The sequence below is a fragment of the Pseudopipra pipra genome, chromosome 1 (assembly GCF_036250125.1).
Source record: "Pseudopipra pipra isolate bDixPip1 chromosome 1, bDixPip1.hap1, whole genome shotgun sequence".
Taxonomy (NCBI): Eukaryota; Metazoa; Chordata; class Aves; order Passeriformes; family Pipridae; genus Pseudopipra; species Pseudopipra pipra.
The window spans coordinates 52,588,711-52,612,444 of record NC_087549.1 but is presented as its reverse complement, the minus strand read 5'-3'; the positions used below and the strand labels follow the sequence as shown (position 1 = coordinate 52,612,444).

Here is a 23,734-nt window from a genome sequence, read left to right as displayed (position 1 = left end):
ACCCTGTCTACTGGATAAGTCCTTGACTCTGTTTAGCTTAGGAATTGCCATTTTTAAATGGTTGACATGTATTTATATTTTTAGCAATGCCATTTTCCCAGGTGTTACCCAAGTTTCTTCTGGAAGATCTAAGACCTAGCCAACAATGAATCACTGACACCTGGTTTTTTGTGGGGTTTTTTTTTGGAGTAGGAAATGGCAAAGGTTTATGACAGTGCCTACTTAACACCAAATAATACTGATTTTTTTTTTTTTTTGTAATTTCTGTAGTGATGCTGCACACTGCCCAAGCATTTGCCCAAGTGTTACATGGGGTCTGGGACATAAAGTGTAGGATCCTGTCTTACGTGGCTTGGCACGATGTAGGGTTGGACCACACACTGATGATACCCAACTGTGCAATTTTTGAGCCTGGTCATCTAAAAAGGCACTAGAAAAGATGGGCATCAATCCCAGACTCTGCCCCTGAGAGCATGTTTCAGCAAGACATCCCTTTCCTGAGATGGCTGCCCAAACTTCCCAGGCACTCAACGAACTGCTCCATCCACCCCATATCCATTTTCTAGCCCTCTTTGGTACTCATATTCCTTCTGGCAATGAAACACATTTTCCAACACTTTATGTAAGGTTTGTCACCTTTTAACCCCTAGATGTGTGTTTTTCTTTTGATCCATGTTTTCAAACATATCTAAGAGCAGGCTGTGCCTAAAAGAGTAAAGACACATTCCTTTTCAAGCTATGTATTCATTTTGTTCAATTAATATTGCGTAGAGAGCGTGCTGGTGGATTTTGCATGTATACATTACTAGAAACCAAAATTACTGAGTGCTGGAGATAAAGTTAGCTTCTGAAATTCTTTTTCCCCTTTAAAATAAAAATAGCAGAATCTGCCTTTAATTGACCACCTCAGACATCACAGAGGCTTCCTGTGTGCAGAGGCTTTGCTTTTAATATCTGTTTTGCCTTGACTTTAAGAGTAGTCTTTATTTGCAAGTTTATTATAGAAGCGTTCAAATTAGAGGTGGGCTGAAACCACAAAGTTTATGTCCGGACCTGGATGCAACTTTCTAAGAGTTTGAAGGTCCGGGTTTTTGATTGTTCTGACCAGAGATTACAGAGGTGTCTATAAAATTCATTTTCAGAGCCACATCTCCTGGGTGTGGAAACACAACACTTTGCTCAAGCTCTTTTCCCTAGTGTATTTCGTAAAGCAAATTTATGTAGTGGAATATTAGTGGTCTGACAGAAAGGGAGAGCTTCCTGTGAGTTTTTTTCAGACGAGAAAAATAAATGTAAACAGTATTTGTCCAGAAACTTAACAACGCGAACAAATGTTGTTCAACTCAAGATGTTCACAGTCTTTTTTATCATGTTGAAGCCCTTCTCAGCAGGGTCTAATGATATAATTTACACTTTCTATCACAGGGCTGGGAGAAGGTTCTGCTCTTCTTCACCCAGACAGCAGGTCCCACCCTCGGTCCTTGGAGAAGAGCGCGTGGAGGGCTTTCAAGGAGTCACAGTGTCATCACATGCTGAAACACCTTCACAATGGAGCTCGGATCACTGTGCAGATGCCTCCCAATATTGAGGGCCACTGGGTCTCTACTGGGTAAGGAAAGATAAAACAAGATGCTGGAGATGGGGAAGAGAAGAGGGTGAAGGAACAGAGAGGGAAGGGTGAATATTCCCACTTTAAGCAGCAGGGGAAATACTTTCTTTAATATGGTAATGCTCTAAATTCCAGATGCTCTCTATATGCTTATGCATAAAAGAAGGAGTAGCATTATGTACATTAGAATAGCGTGCTATAAAGCTGTCTTGATGAATCAGTTTATAATCTGGATTTTAAACAGCATGCTGTGAAATATCTTTAAATCGCTCTTTGAATAGGAAGAAGCCTACCAACTTTGGTCAAAGTGAATGCTTATTCAAACATAACATTGTACTGTATTTGTCTACATGCATTAGATCCATTGAATGAGTACTTGTTTCCAGAGCATGTGTCTAGCACAGGTTTTATTAGCAAAAGAAAATTAAGAAGCTGTATTTCGCTAGTTCTATAACTCTTTACACATGATGACTTGTAACTGAGAGAGCCATTTTGCTTCCTGTGTCTCAGCAGACAATATTCACATCCTCATTTGAAGTGACTTGTAGTAGGAAAGACTGGGGTTTTTTTAACAGAGTGTATTTCAGGATGAGAGGAAATGGTTGCACCAGGGAAGGTTTAGATTAGATATTAGGAAAAAGTTCTTCACTGTAAGGGTATTCAGGCACTGGAATAGGCTACTCAGGGAAGTGGGAGAGTCACTGTCTCTGGAAGAGTTCAAAAGGCATGTGAATGTGGCCCTTGGAATGTGGTTTGATGGTGAACATGGCAGTGCTGGATTAATGGTTGGACTCAGTGGTCTTAGAGGTGTTTTCCAACCTCAATGATTCTATGAATCTATGTTAAGCAGTGCAGAGATGACAAGGGGAACAAGTCTGAAGGCACAAAAAGGCTTTCTACAGGAAGTGGAATTTAACTGCTATTTACACCTTCAGAAAAAAAAAAAAAAGAAGAAAAAACCAAACCAAACAAACAAAAAACAAAAAACCAACCAAACAAAACCCAACCAAACAAAAACTAAAAACAAAACAAAACAAACAAAACCAAACAAAACCCCAAAACAAACAAACAAACAAACAAACAAAACGCCCTGAATATAGCATGGTCCAAATTCAAGCCAAGTAGAAGTTTTGCATTAACATCAGAAGTTTGTGTTAGCTGCCAGCCCTGTTGAATGTTTGAGTGGGAAAGCTGAGGACATGATCCTACATGTCCTCAGCAGACCAGAGCTCATGGAACTCACACTGAGAAGCTTCTACTGCAGCTTAGAAGCCAGTTCTTTGTTCTATTCCATGGACATACGGCACTTCACTTTCTGATGTTATCAGTCATTCTGCTAAATCTACCATGCAAAAGAGGGGAATAGATGTTTAAAAGGCTGCTACTTTTTTCAGTGAAGAATTGATTCACATGGTGGTCCTAAACAAAAAGAAAAAGCAAAACATGATTCGAAGTATTTAAACCTAGAAGATAAAGCCTTTAGATATGATCACATTAATAACAGCAGAGGGAATTGTTGATTAATCAGCAGGCCACAGATGACTAGTTCCTGTTTACTCCCATTCATGCCGGGGGGGATTAGCACCCAGGTGTCTCTGGGTCCGGGTCTTGTTGCCTGTAGTGTACATGATGTGCCACCTTGCTAAAATTTTGTTTCCACACTTTCTTTCTTTCTTCCCACAGCTGTGAAGTTAGAGCAGGCCCAGAGTTCGTCACAAGATCTTACAGGTTCTACCACAATAATACTTTCAAGGCCTACCAGTTCTATTATGGTGGCAATCGCTGCACAAACCCCATCTACACGTTAGTTATACGTGGCAAAATACGCCTCCGGCAGGCGTCCTGGATCATCCGAGGGGGCACTGAAGCTGACTATCAGCTACGCAACATACAGATCATATGCCACAACGAAGCAGTAGCCAAAAGATTAAGCGAGTTGGTGAACCACACGTGTCCTGGATTTATCCCAGAAGATAGCCCCTGGGAGCAGGATGTGAGTTACGATTTGCTGAGAGAAGAGAATGGCTGTGAATGCACCAAAGCTCTGAATTTTGCCATGCACGAACTCCAGCTGATCCGTGTGGAGAAGCAGTACCTGCACCACAATTTAGACCACCTTGTGGAGGAGCTATTCCTTGGAGACATTCACACTGATGCTGCTCAGAGGAGGTACTATCGGCCCTCTAGTTATCAACCTCCCCTTCAAAATGCCAAGGTAAGTGTGTGTGTGTGTATATATGCCCTCTTTTTGAGATACTGGTGGCAAAGCCCAAATTACTCAGTTCTTCTGAGTAGTATAACCTAAAATGTAGATGTGCTTATATATAAGCACATATAAGTGGTCTGTTGCAGCCTTACACTTAACAAAAGATCACAGAACTTATTTTGTGAGAATAGTAACTTTGCTGTGGTTTATGTGACTGCATCAAATATGCAAAAAAGTAGTCTGGTGAACTGAGGCCAATAAGGCCACTCTGGAGATGGAATCAAAAACTTGTAGGCAGAGATTGGAGTGGTTGGCCAGAACTGTGGCTGTAGGCTAGCAGCTGAGAAGAAGGTTTCATACAGAGCTGAGAAAGGAGAAGAGGAACAGGCATCAGTGGATGCTTGTATAGCTGTGGGAGTGCCAGGGAGAGAGGAAATTGAATTCCATGAGCATATGAAGGTTGGGTGATCCATAACCTGAAGAGGAGAAGAGGAAATTGGAAGGGGCAGCATGAAGGGTAAAAAACTAGTGGGCTGTGCAGGTCATGGATCCAGATGCAGGCATACACATTAATGAAATGAAAAACAGGTGAATTTTGAATGGGGCTCTAATTCCATTTGATACTTCAGTTTTCAGAGGGGCCTCAAAGTGCCCTCCACTTCACTGGGAAGTGATCAGCCCATAGTGAGCTAAATACAACTCAAACAGGAGGAGTAGACAGTGATGGCCTATAACAGGAAGGCTGTCTATAGATCTTTCCTGGTGACATTTCAAAGGCAGGCAGCAATTGGAACCACATTGCCAGGTACCACTGCCACCAGCTGGGTGCTGCCACAGCATCACTTCCAGCTAATGCGTTACCACCATTTTTAATCACCTAGTCATGAATGGTTCAAAAATCAGCTACAGCTTATCAGCAATAGCAGGAAACACAACAGGGGAAGGAAGAGTTTTGATGAAAAAGCCTTGGCTTTCCATTCAAAACCATGGGTTGTGTCTGCCTCCTGTGAATATCAAATTTTAATAGTTCAGGACCTTTTGTGATCTGCCTTTATTAATTGTTTTATAGCCTGGCCTAGATATCATTATAATCTACAGTCAACTGTGTTTCTGTATCAAAACTGTTGTCATTTCTGTCATTCTTATGCTCTTTTCAAATGACCACAGGCAAATTTAAATTTTCTTTTTAAATCTATTTATCTTCCTAAAATAGAGAGTTTCAGGAGCAGCAGATGAACCACAACACAATCCTCATCAAAATTTTGATTTTCTTTAATTAATTAAACAAGCACATCGACTCACTTTACTTGTTTGGGAGTGAGGGTTCTTTGCTAAATCTCTTCCTTGAAGGTATCTGCTGATAGAAATTTTCAGACACCAGCTATATTGTATCTGTTCTAGAAAATGTTGTGCATCTTTTTCTGACCACATGAACAGAGACAAAATCTTGATTTAATTCACTGTAGCTGAGTATTTTTTTCTGGTCTAATCTACTTGTCTTATTATGGGCTGACAGATAACATAGTAAATGCCTACACTTCCACCTTGTAGTAATTTCATTACAGTCAGAACAGTCCAATATACTCTCAGCCAGCTTTATGAAATTAAGCTTGTTGTCCAGGTCCGCTGTAATTTTAGGACAAACTGGTGATGATTCTCCTGCCTGTCTATTCTGCTACTGTAACATCTTTTTTTCCCTCTAAAATATAGCCCCTTTAAAATACAATTCTCAAATTTAAGGGATCAGATCTTGCATAAGAGGCCTGTTTCTTTGGACAGGTTAGCTAAATAAACAATGAGAGCACTGATGCTCTCCTTTATGTTTACAAATCCCAATATTTCAGGCATGATCCCATCCATTCTGACATGAGTGGGTGACACCTCTATGTGGAAGAAAAGAGGAGGTTCAGCCTGCCTGCCTGAGTCACCTTACACACTGTTATCCTGCAGCCCCACATGTCCAGTTGGTCCCAAGCACTCCAGTCGGGAGAACCTGCAGTGTGGATCACAGAGGAGGCTTCCATGTCATATATTTACAAGAACTGGGGGAAAAGAAAAGTGATTTTTGGTAACCAGCTCTTGGCAAGCCTGAATCATTGAGGCTGAATTTATGACGCTGGAAGCCCATTCGTAACAGTACTAATGGTGACAGAAAGTGCTGACACTACAGAAAGCACAGCTTAACTCAGAGTACACCAAAATACATACAGATTCCAGCTCTCCATGGTGAAACTGAGTAGTTTAATAAATGGGGCCCCCATGTCCTGACTTGCAGGCTACTGCTCAACTCCGAGTTTGGCCAATTATGACTTCTGACAAGTTACATTACTTCTTTTTCTCCTGCAGACATTGTCTCCATGGTCTGTTTTGTTCCCACAATGTATGTATAGCATATATACATATATACATACAGATAGATAGATAGATAGATAGATAGATATACAGCATCTGGATTGCTGGGATACCAGTCCCAGCTGGAGCCTTCAATGGCAAAAGATGTGTAGGTTTAACACAAGTTTTGAGTGTACAACAATGCAGCTTCTCTTTATGTTTTCTAGTGGGTCCCCCATGAGCAGATTTGACATGAGATTTCTTTTCTCTCAGGAGAAGCTGGGCCTGCTGATACTAGGCTTTCAGCATGATATAAACAGCAATACCCCTGAAAAATGAACTTTTGCCTTAGCTGCCATTAAAGATCCCTGGGTGCTGATTTGTACCTAAGCATGAAGTTCTCTATACCAGCAGGTTCTCAACCCAGCTGTCTGACCTAGTGTTTGCCAAGTGGAAGAAGAATAGTAACAGAAGTGCTTTTTTTTAAAAAAAAAGGATCCAGGCAAACATACCGTTGAAAGGTTATAACCCTTCTTTTTTGAACTCTTTTCCTTTTCTAATTGTTGCTCCACTGGGACCCAGCTGAAAATGAGTTTAAATGCTAAATTGAGTTTAAAACTACAAGTCACAGACTCCTCTGGAAACTGGACACCGTGAATAAATAGAAACGTTAAATCAACTTGTTTTTTTAAGGTTTCCACAGTCATACCAAGAGGTTGGGGAGGCCAGGAAATTGCCTCTGAAGTGAATCAGGTGTATTGTGTGGAATCTTTCATTTAAGGCTTTTTTCATTTCCTTTTTATTTATTTATGTTTTAGACTTATACAGGTCTGCCTAAAATAAGTTAAGAGGATTCACATTTTGAGTTAAATTTATAGTTAAACCTCTATATAGAAGAAAGTTCCACCCAGCTCAAGAGTTTACACAGCCTGTAAATTGGATGTGGTAGCCACATTCATTACTTGTGTGGTTGAAATGAACGGTAATTAAAAGCAAATGATTGCTGGATATGTTAGGAATGCCAAAGCCCCATGATCAGGACTTTAAACAAATACAGTTGGACCTTATCCAAATTCCTGCAGTGATTTCACCACAGGATGGTAAATCAAAAGGGCTGTCCAAAAACCAGACAGCTTTATGCTGAGCTACAAATCTGAATAAATTCACAGATTACAGTATCTCAAGTGCTCATATAAAATCAGGGAGCTTTTAAAAACATATAATATGTCATTTCTTAAGGCTTTACAAATTCTCTTAGATAAGAGCATACCTTAAACAAATTCCTCCCGTAAAATACACGGAAGTTCCTGAGTGCAGATGATGAATAGATCACTCTATAGATTTATCTTAGCCGTTTCCTAACCTGGCTCAAGATATCAGTTAGGACTGACTGATGAATGGAGATGAACATCTTTGATGTCCCTTGGCGTTGCAAGTGCATCAAGTGATTCAAGATATTGCCCATGAAGCTTCTTCAGCCAGCATGAGAGAACATATGGGTGGAAAGGGCAGGCTGGGGAAACTGCTTGGCCATCATTATGTATACTACAAAAAATGTTCCCAATTAGGATGACAGCAAGGAGGCTGCATGATTAGCTGTAAAATCACAAATGTATACAGGGACTTGTAGCATGAAGGAAGGCTTGAATGCAGTATTTGTTCACTGTGCAGCACAGAAGATGTTTTCAGAGATGTCTGCTCCAAGCTACAGAAAATGTGTACAAGAGCAGTTCTGGGAGACTTATTTCACATGTAATTGCCTCAGTAATATTGCTTTGTAAACAAAGAACTCCTTGAGCTATTTTATCGTTAGCAGAGTAACGGGAAAGATCAGAGCAGGACTATGACGACCGGTCATTCTAGTTAGATCATTGCTTAGGAATAAGGCCAGAGTGGTCTGGAACATCATAAGAAGCCTAGAAAGTGCTAGGATAACCTTCGCTCTTTGTCATGCTCAAACGTTTGCTGGCCATGCTCTTTCAGTAGGACATTTTCCCTTGAAAACGTGATTCCAGTGGATTAGTTGTCTTTTACAGGTTTATTCACCTCTGAGAGCTGACTTCCAGCAGCACCTCGCATTTGCAGCTAATAAAGATTCAATGTATGGAGACTGGTGTCAGGGCTTTCCTTTAGCCAGGTGGTGAAAGAACAAAGTGTGCAAAGTTTTCTGTGCTTTTCAGAATTTGAGTCTTCATCTCTTTGAAATGCAGTGACTTCATCTATAGGGGAATGTTATGTACTTGAGGAGCTCACGGGGAAATGCAATCATAAGTTAATAAATAGAAGTTCAACATGTGAAGTGCCTCAGAGAAATATGCAAAACATTATCTCAACCAAAAAGTAAAATTTTGGCAGACAAAACTCCTTTGTTTGCCTGAGTAGTGCCACTAGACTTTTAGATTAAGCCAAGACTTGAAGGGTTTCTTTTGTTCATTATTGCATGAAAAAGGCTCTTGGTTGGGGAAATTGTGAGGGGAAGCAAAGAAAGAATATTCAGAAGAATGTTCAAATGGGTTAATTCCAGGTTTGTGAACAGTAACAGTGTGTGTTGTGCCCTGCAGAGATGAGAGAAGCAAACAGCTTCTAGCTGAGGTTGGCCCTTGCCGTGCTCGGCAGTGCTGTCGGCTGTGGCCCTGCTCCTTTGAAGCTGCCACATCTGCACTTACCACCGTCTGTTCTGCAACTCCAGTAAAAGCCTGCTCCAACACAAATGCAGTGACACACTATTAACTATTTAGCATAGCAAAATAAACCACAGGCCTTCAGATCGACTCAAGATATGTATCTAAACTACTGACACCTTCTTTATGGTTGGAATCTAAGCACAGTTGCTTCATCTCTTTGTAAGAGGGAGAGAGGACTCACTGGTAATATTGCTTCATGGTTCAGGGGCTGTATAAGTTGCTTTTTAAAGGCATAATAAACACATAAGGCAGCTTTATTTGGGAATACTTTGTTCTTGAAGATGGACATTTAAGCTGTCCCTTTGGGTTTTCCAGGAAATATTTTTTGTTAATACTTCATAAAACATTCATGTCACCATAACTTAGTATCATTTTAATGGGATAGATGACATGCAGGCACATTCATCTGAGAAGTCTGGTTTTCTCTTTGTTCTTGTCTTTTTCCCAGGCTAAAGTAGTTTACACCAGAAAAGAACAACCAGAAGACTTTTGCATTTCATGTTGTTTGTGTTTATTTCAGTTTTATGCAGGGTTGTGCAACAGAATTAACATCGTAGATCAGACAGTTGTGTAATGGTAGTGCCTTCAGATTCTTTCACTATCTTTCCCTTCATAAGAACAGTTAATAAAAACCATTCCTCAATATCTTAGAATATATGGTACACATTTGCAGATAAATCTGAGCATATCTCTACCCTCCTTCCTGCTTGCAGCACCTCTGCTCCCCACCAAAAGAAATCCCCATCTGACAACCCTGTAAAGGAGTTACCACTCTCTCTGGCATTTTACTTGCTTCAAGAGTTTTAATTAAAGTTTTAAATCTTTGTTGTTCTTCATTCCATTTGGCAGGCTGAATTATAACTGTGTCAGCCGTGCTTCTCAACTCCCCAGAGCCAGCGTAATGCACATTAGTCAACTCAGCTTCATATGAGGTCATGGAAAGCCTGCAGATTATCACTTTTGCAGTGAAGAGAGTTTGTGGCCTTTTGTTAAAGCATTGTCTTGGTCTGCAGTTATCTGGAGTGGTGGAGACGTGAGCTTGATATTATACTGAGCAATTCATAAAGGTCTCCTTCCTGTGGACTTGGCTCCTTGGCACTGTGAAGCAAAGCCATCCAATGTTTTTTGTTGAGCTGGAAGCATTTCCTTCAACTGATGTTCTCCCAAGAGAACATTTCCATTTATACTCATCCTGGGAGCATTCACTTACTGACACTAAAACCTGGTACCCGGTTTTCTTGGGTGGTGAGGTTTAAAGCATCCTAACCAGGCATGCTTCATTCCTGTCCCATCTAGCCCTGCCTGTGAGACATGGTATTCGGGTGGGTGTACGTGGTTTTTCTTTCCCTTCTTCAGTACTTCCCCTCACAGTAATACGTGCATTCACATGGCAGGGGTTTCCTACCTCAGCTTTTGTGACTGTTGGATTCTACAGGATCCCAGGCCACCGGTTAGATCTGTACTGCACACACAGTTCAAGCCTGAGCCCATGCTTGAGGAAACCCAATGCCTGCTCCCTCACCTCACATTGCCCTGCAGTGAGGGTATGATGGGTGCAACATGCCAGACCCGGTCATGTGCTATGTGGCATAGCCAATGCCAGACAAGATGGCCACAGAATTCACCCTAAAAGGGAAGCCCCCAGTGCAAGAGCAACCTGACCCTGTGAACAACCAGAGCCTGGGTTTCCTCACGTGGGCTCCACAGCTTGGTCAGGAGCATCTTCCTCAGTGATGGGAGGGTGCAGAAGGGAGCTGGGATGAGTGCTGGGGATTTTGCTGTCCCTTGCTTCTCACCCTACTGTATAGGTGCAACCTGTCCTCCTTTTCCAACCATGAATGAGACCTGCTTCTGGGTTTTGGCTTCACACTGCCATTGATGGTGGGGGGGAGAGGTGAGTGAGGAGCCCAGTGTCAGCCCAGACAATTGCAAAGAACATGTGCTTTCCATCTTGCTGAGGCAGAGCTGATACCTGAATCTCTTAACCTGGTTATGGAATGGGAAGGATGTGTCCACCGTGCAGCAACTCAAGATAAAAGAGGAGAGACAATTTCTCGAATTACTTTGGGAATCTGCTGTGCAATTTCATGCAGGTTTAAAGACGTTGCATGTTTAAAACAAACTGCTACTGAGAAAAGGAACTGGGTTCACCACTTCACAGAATTGTCCTCTGCTTTTTTTAGCCCTGGTCAGCTCTGAGCAGCAGTAGTCCTACATCTGCCCCAGCATCAGGCCTCCTATAACAGCAGCTGCCATATTTTTAGGTGGTTTAGGACCTTACTATACATTACTACCTTCTATTATTTTTGTCTTCTTACTGTGTCTAATCTGGTAAAATACCAACTATTTGCAGCTAGTAAAGACAACAGAGAGAGCCTGACAGAAAATGGTCAAAATTCTCCATCATATGGAGAATAAATACTAAGAAATCCCTAAAAATGCTTTTCTCCTTTTTTTGAAGAGAAACATTTGATTTTCAGAGAAAAATTGAATACCAGAAAACAAAATTTTGCTTCCTATCTCTTTTCCTCCAGACTGTGTATACTTAATCAGATCTTTAGCCATGTCCTTTTAAGGATAAGAATCTAATTTAAAATATCACATTAACTTTTCAGTCTGTTCTGCTAAGAATGCACTGCATCTCTCAGACTCTAAGTAGTCTGAGCAATGAATCTTCCCTTAAAAAACAGTAAGTTATAGTTGAGATAATGTTAGTTTTCCATTATGTAAATGAGCAAATATCAGAATAGTCATTGATTATAATTCTGCTGGAGAAAGGTTAAGTTACAATTGGAGGTGTTTCAGACAAATAGTATTTACAGACACATTTTCAAGATATAAAGGGTAACTAGATATACAGGGGAGAGAGCAAATATGTTTGAACAAGGCGTGCAGTTGAAAAATAACTAGTTTTTCATCCTCCCCTTTACTATTAGTGCTTGTTTGCTTTGTCCCTAAGTACAACTTGCAGTACATATTGTAGGTCCTTGCCTCAAAATTAAGCACTGATTTCAGTTTCTGCTTGGACCCTAAGGAAAGGACACATTTTCTGTATGTTTGGAAAATTGTTTGGTCCATAGATGTCTTGTTCTCTTAACGACAGCATCGAAATACAAAGGTATTCAGACAAAAGTGGAACACCTTCCAAATAGATGTTTCTAGGTGTTATTGAAAGCTCATTTCACCATTGCTCCGAGAGCATCCCATTTGTATGATAAGTTTTTTTGCCTCAGTCATAAAGAACACCATGAATTTATTAGAGGCAAATTAATCCTAGGCAGCCATAGAAATCTATAGAACTTAAGAGAAAATTAAACTATGCTGGGAGGGTTTATGTTTCTGAGTATCCACAGCAATTGGAAAAAAGATCAAGGGAACCTCATCCTTGTTTGCCTTTTTTTATTAGAAACCTCCCTGCTTGGCTTCCAGAGCTCTCTGGCCCTATTACCATTTCAGCTGAGACAGCAGGAGGGAGGGATAAGAAAAATTGTTGGTGGAAATTTTCAGATCACAAGCTAATTTCTCCCCAACTACAAACACTGAGTTTCCAGCTGGAGATTCAGGCTTGTTTCAGCACACATGGCTTAGTTCAGAAATTGGCTTTAAAGAAACACCCAGGAGGGTGAGGAATTGGGGCACTATGAATTTGGCGTTGCAGAGCTGCAAGGAGGCACCCATCATGGGAAGGGATCTTCCAGCCATTTCAGGGGCCAGTCCTTCAAGCAAGACCCCACTATTAAAAATATTGCATTGTACACCTAAGATAATCAAAACATAGAACAGATGTTCATCCTGTCCGCTGCTCATTTTATTACTTTTTAGTTTATGTCATGCCCAAATGAGCTTTTTATTAGAGAGTACTTAATCGTGTTTGGACTCAAGTGTCCTCTGTCTCTGTTCCCTATTTTCTTTGAACGTCTGTTTTTAGAAAATAATCTTTCCCTGAGACACATGGAAAGGGAGTGATTTGCAAAGCCACAGCTAGTGTAATTAAGATCCAAGAGCAGCTGTCCAAAAAGAAGCAAGAGGGAAATATACAGTCAATTGTTAAACATAAATTACTCCAAAATTAAGTTGAATTGCCTCATAGCAAAACTAGATCTTTCCCTTGTCCATTACTCAGGCAAAAATAATGCTGAGGGAGTTTACACATGGCATATTCTTCTCCTAAGAAGTTTATAACTTTGTGAAAGATAGTATCACAGCAAAAAAAAAAAAAGGTTTTTTTGGGCTTAGATTCAAGTGCTGGTCTCAGCGAACCGATGCATTCAGGGTACGGGCGTATGAGGTGCCTGAGCCAGGCGATGTCTCACTGCTGGGAAGGGTGTAGTTCTGCTTCCTTCCACACTGCCCCAACCTCTCCCTGTCCCACTCCTGGTTTGATGCAAAAAGTGATGGTTCACCTCTGTCCCTTCATTCAGACACGTGATCAGTACATAGAAGGCCGTCAGGCTGGACATTTCTTAGCAGCCCAACTGGCCAGACCATCAGAGCTGGTGCAAAGCCTTCAGAGTTGGAAGGGCTGCACAGAGGTACATTGGTTCTGGACCACAGAGGTCAAAGAGCCAGGTGAGCTACAGAAAAATATCAGAAAGTTAACATGAACCTTCCTAGAGTTTGCCAAAGGAGTCACTCTGCTCACAGTGTAATGCCAGACAGTGTAGTTTTATGTTTTGGGAAATAACCCCTTCTTATGCCCTAAGACATAAAATCACCCCTGATAAGGAGAAAGGGGCTGCTTGTGGTTATGAATTGTTTTCCACTGTGGATCTCCATGGGCCTTCTTCTGCCCACTCTGCCACTGGCCACAGGCAAGGGACTAAGCAGCTGCAGGTGTTACCAGTCAGCATCTTCTGCACTTCCAGTATGATGGAGAAGACATCAAACTATGAGAATATTCCTTCCCAGCATCAGAGCCTTGACTCATAATACCTATTTTTTTTAATGGCATGGAGAAGAGATGAAACTTTAGAATTGCTGCTAGAAGAACAGCTAAAAGAACTGTTATGCTTGATAGTCCTTTCTGGTTCAAAAAAAAAGTAAAAAAAATATGTAGTTGCAAATAGGATTGATTACAGATCTTCACCTTGTCCATCCACTAGACCTGAGAAACAGCAGAGGAATCCCATAGCCAAGGGTTGAACAAGAAAGACAACAGGCTGAGTTTCTGTTTGGTTTTCTTCAGATTTTGAACAAGGGCAACAGACATCACTCATTTTGAGGTTAAATTGCCTTGGCTCAAAAACTGTTTTTGGAGGACAGGCTCCTGAGAAGAAGATGTGAATATAAACCAAACCCCCATAGTGCTCTGCCAGGGTCTCCTCTGGGACATAATAAAAGCTTTCAAATTTACTTCAATAGAGGAGGGGCTGTAGCAGAAATTGTGTCCTACTGTTGACCGATTCAGCTTATATAAGCTACGTTTAATTTTATAACACTGTCTTTGTCTCGCTTTCTGGCTTCACTTTATTTGAGTGGGACAATCACAGCTGTAAAGTTACTGTCATCAGCGCAGTTTATTAGCCCTTAATGTGTTAGAGAGGAGTGACACCAGTGTACCTCATGGCAGGACAGCCACGCTGGAGAAACAAGTGGTTTATAGACACTGGCATCTTCCACAGAGCAATCCCTTGGCCTGGATCTCTGTGGGTGTCCATGCAAAGCAGTGGTGGCATCTTTTGGACGTTGATGTCCAAGAAGAAAAAGCATTATTTCTATTACAATTCAAAAATACTTTTTGAATATAAGTCTGTTCTAACTTCACCAGTTGTGTTAAATTACTCACTTAAATGTTCTTTGTTTTTCACTAAGGTACTAGTAGCCCTTGCTCCTGCTTGCGGAATTTAGCCGAAGAAATGTATCTTAACATTATTTAAAAAGCTCCACAGTGGGAAAGTGCATCCACTTGAATTGCATGTTGACACATAGTTCCCAGAAGACCGTGTGTTTTGGGGTGGAAAAATCCTCTGGAGGTTACCAAGTCCAACATCCTTCCTCTTCAGAGCAGGGCTGTTGGTCAGCACTGGTTCAGATCAACCAGCTACACCATTTATAGTTATTTTGCACATAGACCATTATTCTACATCCCAGGGATGTAGAACAGTGGACTTTTCATTGATTTCACTTTTGGCAAAAAAAACTTTCTGGTCTGGGTTGGGGGCAAATATAATATGTGTTAAAGGGATATATTGTGGAAGTTGTATGTTGATTCTCTGAAGATGCCTACGGTCATATCATATTACTGGAGAAACTCAGGGCACTAATGAAGATTGTGTGAATGTCACCCCTAAAGTGAGCTCACAGAGCTGAAGGCAGTGAGTGGAGAAATGTTGACTCCACAGCAGCTCACATGGACTCTAAAGAGCAATGAATATTAGCACTTATATTATGTAGGGATTTCAGAGAGACCTCAAAAAAGAGGGCTGGAAAGGGGCTCAAAGATAAAGTATTTCTATAAATCTCTCTTCCCGATTGCTGCATGGTGAGCTTTAGCTCTTAACTCAGTGTGCTCTGAACTGCACTTCAGGAAAACACCTCACAGCTTGAACAAGGCAGATGCGAGTAACCCCCCCAGTGCATCCCCCTCTCTCCAGGAAGGATCAAGTAGTGCCCTTGAGAGATGAAGGCACAAGCTATCTGTGTGGTCTTTCACTCTGAGTGTAAGCCTGCTTACAGCTCAGGGGACGCTGCTCCTCCGCACATCACCAGCTGAGTAGAAAGCCTCTACTGTCAAGTCTTGAGATGTAAACAAATGGCACATCACCAACCCAACACAGGCACCAGGAAAACAGAATCACAGAACTTGAGTTGGAAGAGGACTTAAAGATCATCTAGTTCCAACCCTCCTGCCATGGATAGGGACACCTTCCACTAGACCAAGGTGCTCAAAGCCCCATCCAAACCGGCCTTCAGCACCTCCAGGGATGAGGAGTCCACGACCTCCCTTGGTGACAACACTGCTTTTATCTTGAGGGGTTGTTCTTCTTAAGCTAATTATTTGCCATCAATAAAATGAGCTAAAAAATTAGTATCCTAATCCTCTATTGGTCTATAAAATTTAATTCAAGGCTTAGCAGAGCAGAGACAAAAGCTAATGGTGCTATCTCTCTCTTGCCATTGAAAAAGTGCAAAACACAGTTTGAAAACTTAGAGGCCAAACTTTTGCCAACAAGACAAAAACCTTACAGAAACAGAAAGAGTTAGCCTTAGGAACAACCTACAGGTCCCTGTCGTTTCTGATGGCAGGAGGCAGAAGCCTCAGTGTGAAATTCCCTCCCTTCCTGCCGTGGACTTGGAGCCTGCATGCCCCTAGTAAGGCACCCCTTGTGCTCATGGTTAGGGCTGGGGTACTTAACTACTTGAGGCTGCTGCTTGGCCCACAGCAGTGAGCCATCGTGGAGCTCAGCAGGCACCACAGACCCTGTTCTGGCTGGAGAGGGCCATAAAGCTTTCACCACGTTCAGCAGTAACTGGCCATGTCACACACTTCACAAACTTGCATTAGGGTTCAGAAAAGCTGAAGAAAGTTTAAAATCACTGGTTACTGTTCTCCCAGGCTGCCATCCAAAAAGAAAAATGTCCATAGGACACCCATGTTTATCTACAGTACCCAAAGTTAACAACTAAAAAGAAGACAGATGCAAAATAAGAGCTCAGCAAATGTCTTGATTTCTAACACAAGTGTTGCAAAGTCCCTACCATAGTAAATTACTATCTGCCAGCTTCTCATATGATTTGAAAGGTAAAGTCAGCCTTTTCTAGGTTCTATAAAAAGCTGAACTAATATGTTAATTTCAGATAAACGCAGACAAGGGACTTAATCTCTTAAGTGCTCTCCTGCTGTGCAGTCTTACACGTACAAAACCAAAGGTACCACTAACAAGATAAGAAATGACAATCCATTAAAATGTGGGGCTGGTGTCACTTCAGCATGAAGTGGCTGGCCTGATTCATTGCCCTGTATCACAGATAATGCCTAACAAGGGTTTCTCTCTGCTTTGTTTCAGAACCACGACCGCACGTGCATCGCGTGCAGAATCATCTACCGTTCGGACGAGCACCACCCTCCCATCTTGCCCCCCAAGGCGGATCTGACCATAGGGCTGCACGGGGAGTGGGTGAGCCAGCGCTGCGAGGTGCGACCAGAGGTTCTCTTCCTTACTCGGCACTTCATCTTCCATGACAACAACAACACCTGGGAGGGTCACTACTACCACTACTCTGACCCCATCTGCAAGCACCCCACCTTCACCATCTACGCCAAGGGACGCTACAGCCGGGGAGTCCACTCCTCCAAAGTGATGGGTGGCACAGAGTTTGTGTTTAAAGGTAGAGTGACTTGCTACACTGGGGGCAGAGGTGGTCAGGTAGTCATGGACCAGAGCAGAGTTTGCTCATAGTGATTTGTTTTCCGATGGTTTCATTATGTGATTTTTAGGAGTTCATAATTTCTTGGGAAGTTTTCAAGCGTTGTGTGAATGCCCAGACAAACTATACAGCTGCTAGGCATTTCACACCACTGAAGCAATACTCATTTGAGGCAGAGGTCTTTAAGTACAGCACAAGAAAATAAGATTTCCCATCACTAAGTCTTGGAGTCCAGTGGCCAGACTTCAAGCATCTAAGAAAAATGTCTAAGGTTAGATCTATGTCCTAGGACTCCTTCAGCAGAGAGAAAAAAGGACCTTCAGAAGGCATTTCAGATCTGAAGAAGTATAAATAATTTTCTGTCAAAGATAGATGTAGCAGCACACATCTTTATATATGCTTCCAAGGGGCCCTCAAGCAAGTAAGAGTGTCCCTAAAGACAGCTCTGATTAATCTCACCAGAACAAAGACTAGACATATCTAACCAAAACCCCTCGAGCACTTTGGAAAGCAGCACTCAGTGGTGATGCCACCCAGGTCCCTGCAGCTGAGAAGCCTTCCAGTGCAAACAGTCCCACGGCTCCCTGGATGGAAAGAGCTCAGAGGCCTGAACCACTCACACAAACAAACATCTCCAAAATACGACATGCCACCATGGCACCAACCCCAGCAAAGCCTCTGGAAGCCTCAAGCACTCTGTAGGCTCTTCTCCTACTTATTTCAGTTACCATGTGAGAAGCATAAAGCTTCTTGCATGAGTCTAATTTAGGAAAGCATCTAACTATAAGAAATAATTTACTAATCTGGGATTTTCATAGGAGGCAGGAGATACCCTTGCCTGTCAAACTTTTGTTCTTTAGAGCTGCATATGTAGCATGTCCTAGCTGAGCTTATGGGGTGAAATCCAGTTTTTGCTTGAATTTATGCTATGCCAACTTACCTTACAGACCAAGGTCACTAATTTGGTTTTGATAAAACTTGTACATTCAATTTTTACAAATTACCTTTTACACCGTATAGAGCAAATAATGTGAACTGTGGAGCCATTGAGTCAAACATCTGTTTATAAAACCTGAGAATAAAAATCCCAACAAATATTGCTATAAAATGACTTGAAAGAGAATTTGGGATTTTGCTGTGTTGGGAGCCATGAGGGCTAGTTACTTGCTTCTGTTTTGGTCAGCACCGATCCATTCAGATCCCCTTTCTTCATATATTCTTGTGTCAAACACACACCAGGAAAAATCTCTATTCAGCTTCTGTAGGCTCATTCAGTTTGGCTTTTCCCAACTTTTTTAACTTGGCTGGAAAATAAAAGTTTATGTGCCTTAAGCTCCTTTGAAATACAGACAGGTTAGAACTGAAGAAGCTGCAGCGCTCCTACATTTGATACTGCAAGCTGCAGCCAATGTTTGGATATGAGAAAAAGCATCTCTCTGTAGGTCAGCAATATTTTATAATTCATGCAAAAAAGAAAATATAATATATGATGATAGTGCAGCTGTGATATTTTCCTAGTTCCCTAATTGAAAATAATTATTTCATTAGCTTTACAGGGTAACAGATGTTAAAAAATGATGAAAAATACATGATAAACAGCCCCACTTATGGATTAATACAGATGGTAATAAAACATCAGTAAAGTTTTATTGTTTCCTCTTCTCCCTATCACCTAATATAACCAACCAGGTTTTATCTGTAAAGGATTGTCTGGAACCTATGAAAAGCTCTGCTTAATCTCTGGCTGAGATATGTGGCTGTCAGGTTTTTTTTCAACTGAGTTGGAGGAGGGGAATGGTTCTATGCAAAAAGCAATTTTTGCACAAAGTCATAGAAATAAAGTGATGCAAATAGATTTGCTGGCCACACCTATAATAGGAAAAATTCATTTAAAAATGAACAAGGGGAGACAATTTTGATTTAACAGGCCCCAATCTGCATGTTGGCTTTGCTTTTGTTTCTGTCCCTCTGCTAATAGCTCCCCTCTTCCTCTCTCACAGTGAATCACATGAAGGTCACTCCGATGGATATATCCACAGCCTCGCTGCTCAATGTCTTCAACGGGAATGAGTGCGGAGCACAGGGATCCTGGCAAGTCGGGGTGCAGCAAGATGTCACCCACACGAACGGCTGCATTGCGCTTGGCATCCGCCTACCTCACACCGAGTACGAAATCTTCAAAATGGAGCAGGATGCCCGAGGCAGGTACTTGCTGTACAATGGGCAGAGGCCGAGCGACGGGTCCAGCCCCGACCGACCGGAGAAGAGAGCCACTTCCTACCAGACGCCTCTGATTCAGTGCGCCTCATCAGTACCCAGGTCTGAAGAGTCACCAGAGGAGAATAAAATAAGGCTGTATAGCAGCAGGGCACCGGAAAAATATCCCAGTGCCCCAGCTCTTGCTTTGTTGTTTATTTGTACTGTGTCATATTGGGACATTCTCAGCTAGAAGTGAAAACAACTTATTTTTCGTGACTACAAAGCCAGGATTCCACCAGACTGGGGGTTGTTTTTCTTCCAAAAGAAAGGGACATTTATTTTCTTGATGCACTTGAATGCCTGAGAACTGTTGTTCTTTTCCTTACTTCCCCCTTCCTCCTCGAATCCCGAACGGCACTCGTTTGATGTTTGTGCTTTGAACTTCATCCAGTCTGATCCCTGGCCTGACATGACTGCACAAAAGTAATTGCACTTTAGGACTGCAGACTTCTGGGGGGAGGGAGGGGGTCTCCTTTTATTTTATTTTTCTTTTAACTGCTGGGATGAACATTTATGATCCTGCTTCAGTTGTCTCTACCATCCTGCCATTGTGGTGCTCTTCTCCCCAACGCCTGGGTTCTCATCAGAATGTAGCTCTGGGAAAGGGTTCGGTGTTGTGCCAGTACTGTGATAGCAGCTTCCCCCTCTGACTTCACAGCTCTGATGTAGATATGTATATAAGGAGGAAACCCACAAAGATTTATCTTGCCATTATCTCACAGCTCATAATACAAAAAGAATCAGCAGATCAACAGCCCTCTGTTCCAAAAGTGCTAAATGGTTAACACCTCTAATTAAAAAAAGAAAAAAGAATATTCCAAGTAATTTAAGCTATTTTTACAATCATTAAGTTGTAAAAGTAATCAGTGGTTTAATATTTTCTCATTCAATTTCGTTAGCTATGTAATTGCTTTGAGGCCTCCCTTTGTAACTAGCAAGCAGTTACAACCAAGCCCACTCAAAGCCAGCCAGCAGCAGCATTTTTTCTATTGGTTGCACACAGTGCAGGTAAGCTGCCAGTACAAGGCTGCAGGGACAACTTCTGTTTTCATATTCCTGAGGCCTTACTCTGCATGCTTAGTGTGCAGTATTTGTGTCAGCCAGGTGGACAAAGTAAAGAAGCAGGTGGGATTAATATGTTCTGCAAACCTACTTAGCGGTGTATTTTTAGTGATGTGACCTCATGTAGGAACAAGGAAAAGAGTTGCAGCAGCAAGCACTCCGTGGCCCTTAGGAGAGCAAGAAAGCAGCTGGAAACTGACCTGCAGAGGGAGGGACGCTGGCCCAGTCTTACCATAGGGAGGGGCAAGAGATGCCCAAATGCAGTCAGGTCCTCCCTTTTCTCCTTGCTGAACTGTCCCAATACGTACCACAATTTCATAGAGCTTAAATCAGTATTGTTTGGGGAGGTCTGGGGAGACATTGCTGGGAAATAGGATAGGCACAGGCCTCAGAGAGCATTCTTCAGCAAGAGCCTGCTAAAGAAACTCAGAAGTTTCCCTCGGTGGCAAATATATCCTTTTGTGCACTGATGTGAATCGGAGCAGACTCTGGAGGCTGTAGGGGAGACATTTAAGGCCAGCAAGGAGTTACAAGTTCATAGATGAACCGTGCTTCCCTGCTTTAATGGGGAGTGAACCTTGCAGCCTTTCGGCTGTGGCTTTTACTAATGTACACATTTTGGTTTGCAGGAGGAGCAGGAACCTGTGTAAGAAACATAAGGAGTAAGGTCATAGCGTTTCTTTACAGTATCAGCAGCTTCTAGCTGCCCCATTCAGTACTGAGTCAGAAAAAGAGCCTTTAGTGAGTTATTTTCAGTATCACAGGAAAAGTATGTTTTGAATGAAGGTCCTTCAACTTTATATAGTGAGTCTTCACACTGTCTGCTATAGCAAAAGAATTCCTTGAAAACATGGATGTGAGTTTCCTCAGATCTGGAACAAAATCAGTTCACCTGCTTTTGAGACAGCAGGAGGATGGGGAGAAGGAACAGTATCATAGACTTGCTGCCAGGTCAGATCACGTCTTCCATATTTTTTCCTCAGGCAAATGAAAAGTCACAGAAAACTTTTTAAGAGTCAGGAATGGAGCTCAGGTTGGTTCAGTGGTCTCCAGAGAAAGTGTTCATCCATCCACCTTCAGCTCCACCTTCAGATCCTCCTTCAGCCTGCTGGAAGGAGCTGAAAGCCAGCTCACCATGGTGAATTGAGCCCTGTGAACAGCTTTTCTTGATGGTTTTCTGCTCCACATAGTCAAACCTACTTGAAGAGCCAACTCTGGATCAGTTGCTGGTAAAGGGGGCATCAGGAGGACAGTTTTAACTCAGGGGTCAAGAAGGAGAAACAATGTCTCTGAAAGAGTAGCTAGGAACCAGGATGGAGTTTGGTTTTCTCTAGCTAGACTTGAGTTTTGTAGTCAGCATCCAAATGGGTTACTGAGCTATTACAGTCAAACAAGTCCCTTGACCATTAGTGTAATTTCTGACTTCTGTTTGAGACCTAGCAGCATGAGTGAATTCATGTTAGTTTTTATTAAAGAGGATGGGTATGGCGTGATGTTCCTTAGATCACAAAGGAAAGCTTCTTCTACCAATGTTGACCATTCCCAGGTCAGGCAGTGCTATCTCTGAAAAAATATCAATGGCTAGGAGTTGTCAGACCACGTCCATTCCCCATGCAAGTGCCACACACAACTCAATCCCAGCTGAAATCAGCATGTGCTTGTGATGCAGGACTGAAGCAGAGAGCAAAGGAACTGCTCCACAGCATGATCTTCTATATTCATCAGGGAAATCATCTACAGGTTAGCACTATGTGGCTCCTCTGTAAATTGCCTAATGTCAGAAATATTACATCAGTTTCAAGAGAAAGCTCTGTCTAGTTCTTACCTCCAAAAGCACATTCATGTCTCAGCTGTTTTGAATCACAGACTTGCCTGGGTTTTCCAAGGTTTATGGTTAGACTACATGCAAATGTGACTCAATGTACAAATTGTATAATAAATGATCTTTTTCCCCTGCCATTTAAAGACACTTAAAAAGGAAGTATTTAAAAAGGTCTTCATAATGCAGTACAAGAAATCTATCTGGGGACTCCTGTAGTTCATTTGTAGTGTTGACCAGAAACATAATTTTATCACCTGGGTTCTTAGCCTATGCAGCACCAGCTTCCCTCCATGTGCTTATATATTTTTTATTTTTCTGTTAGCCAATACGAGTCAAGTTGGACAAAGCTGTAAGTCTACAGAGTGCATAGTTTATGTGCCAGTCCATACTCTCTGTGAGGCTTCTCCTTGTTTACAGGCACAGAATGAGGAGCTAAAGCTTATCCAATCTTTTGGTTTCATCACACACTAAATTAACTGCTCCGCAGTACCATATACATTTGTGACACAATATATTACATTAATTTTATTTCTCCAACCTGACCTCATGTGCTGGCAGCCCTGGCTGCTAAAGAAGTTAAGCTGGAAGTGGTTTAGCAGTGGAAGACCTACAAACTGAGTGATTTGTCCCTTGCTGAAATGCACAAGCTTTAAAAAAATGAAACCATTAATGTTGGTATCTTCAGTAATTGCCAGTGTTACCAAGACAGGTGAAAACTTTTCCCTCAGTAATATCCTACTCAAGAAGCTACCTGACACAGAAGAAATGGTAACCTGAAGAAACTCTTAGGCCAATTGGTTTAACAGGTTCTATTTAAGAAATAGGACAAAAGGGATCAGAAAAGCCAAAACAAGTGTTCTTATTCTGTTTCTATACCATTTACATATTGTGCCTGCTGCCCTGGGGTAAAATGTCATTTCTATTAACAGAAGTCTCTATTTTAAGATATAATGTCTATCTTGCTTGAGTTGGAGTGTGCTTGCCTAAAGTGTAGGATTTAAAAGAAAAAAAATCTTTTTATTTTTGTAAAGCTATAGAAGATATTTTTCTTCTCAACTGTGTTCCAGATTAAACTGCTGGGGAAGTTTAAGCACTTGTTAAACTATTGATTGAAATAAAAAAAAAGCCTAACTGAAAACTTTAAGATTTCTTTGCCTCCTCTACATGTTAGTTTCCTGTTCTGTTGACTTTCTACCTGTAAAAACATGATAGGTGCCTCAGAAAGCAACAGCCAAAACCCCATCTGTTGAGTAACTTGTGCACAGAAAAGATAATTTCTTACTATATACACAGGAAAACATTTTTTGTTTCAGACAAAACAGACACATCTGTCATTAGAAACAGCTCTGATCGATACAGCTGTGATGATTTGGGTTTCACAGCATATCTTCAGG

At 41.7% G+C, this 23,734-nt stretch overlaps 1 protein-coding gene across 1 annotated transcript in view; it reads left to right on the top strand.

The window, feature by feature from the left end:
• APCDD1 (APC down-regulated 1) overlaps nucleotides 1-23,484 on the top strand; it is a 31,714-nt gene extending 8,230 nt beyond the window's left edge. Inside the window, exons 2-5 of the mRNA XM_064656946.1 lie at nucleotides 1,426-1,609; nucleotides 3,293-3,824; nucleotides 16,837-17,158; nucleotides 19,198-23,484. Of these exons, the coding sequence (XP_064513016.1) occupies nucleotides 1,426-1,609; nucleotides 3,293-3,824; nucleotides 16,837-17,158; nucleotides 19,198-19,646 (1,487 nt within the window). The 3' untranslated portion in view covers nucleotides 19,647-23,484. The remainder of the gene's footprint in view (nucleotides 1-1,425; nucleotides 1,610-3,292; nucleotides 3,825-16,836; nucleotides 17,159-19,197) is intronic.
• Nucleotides 23,485-23,734: the final 250 nt, after the last annotated feature.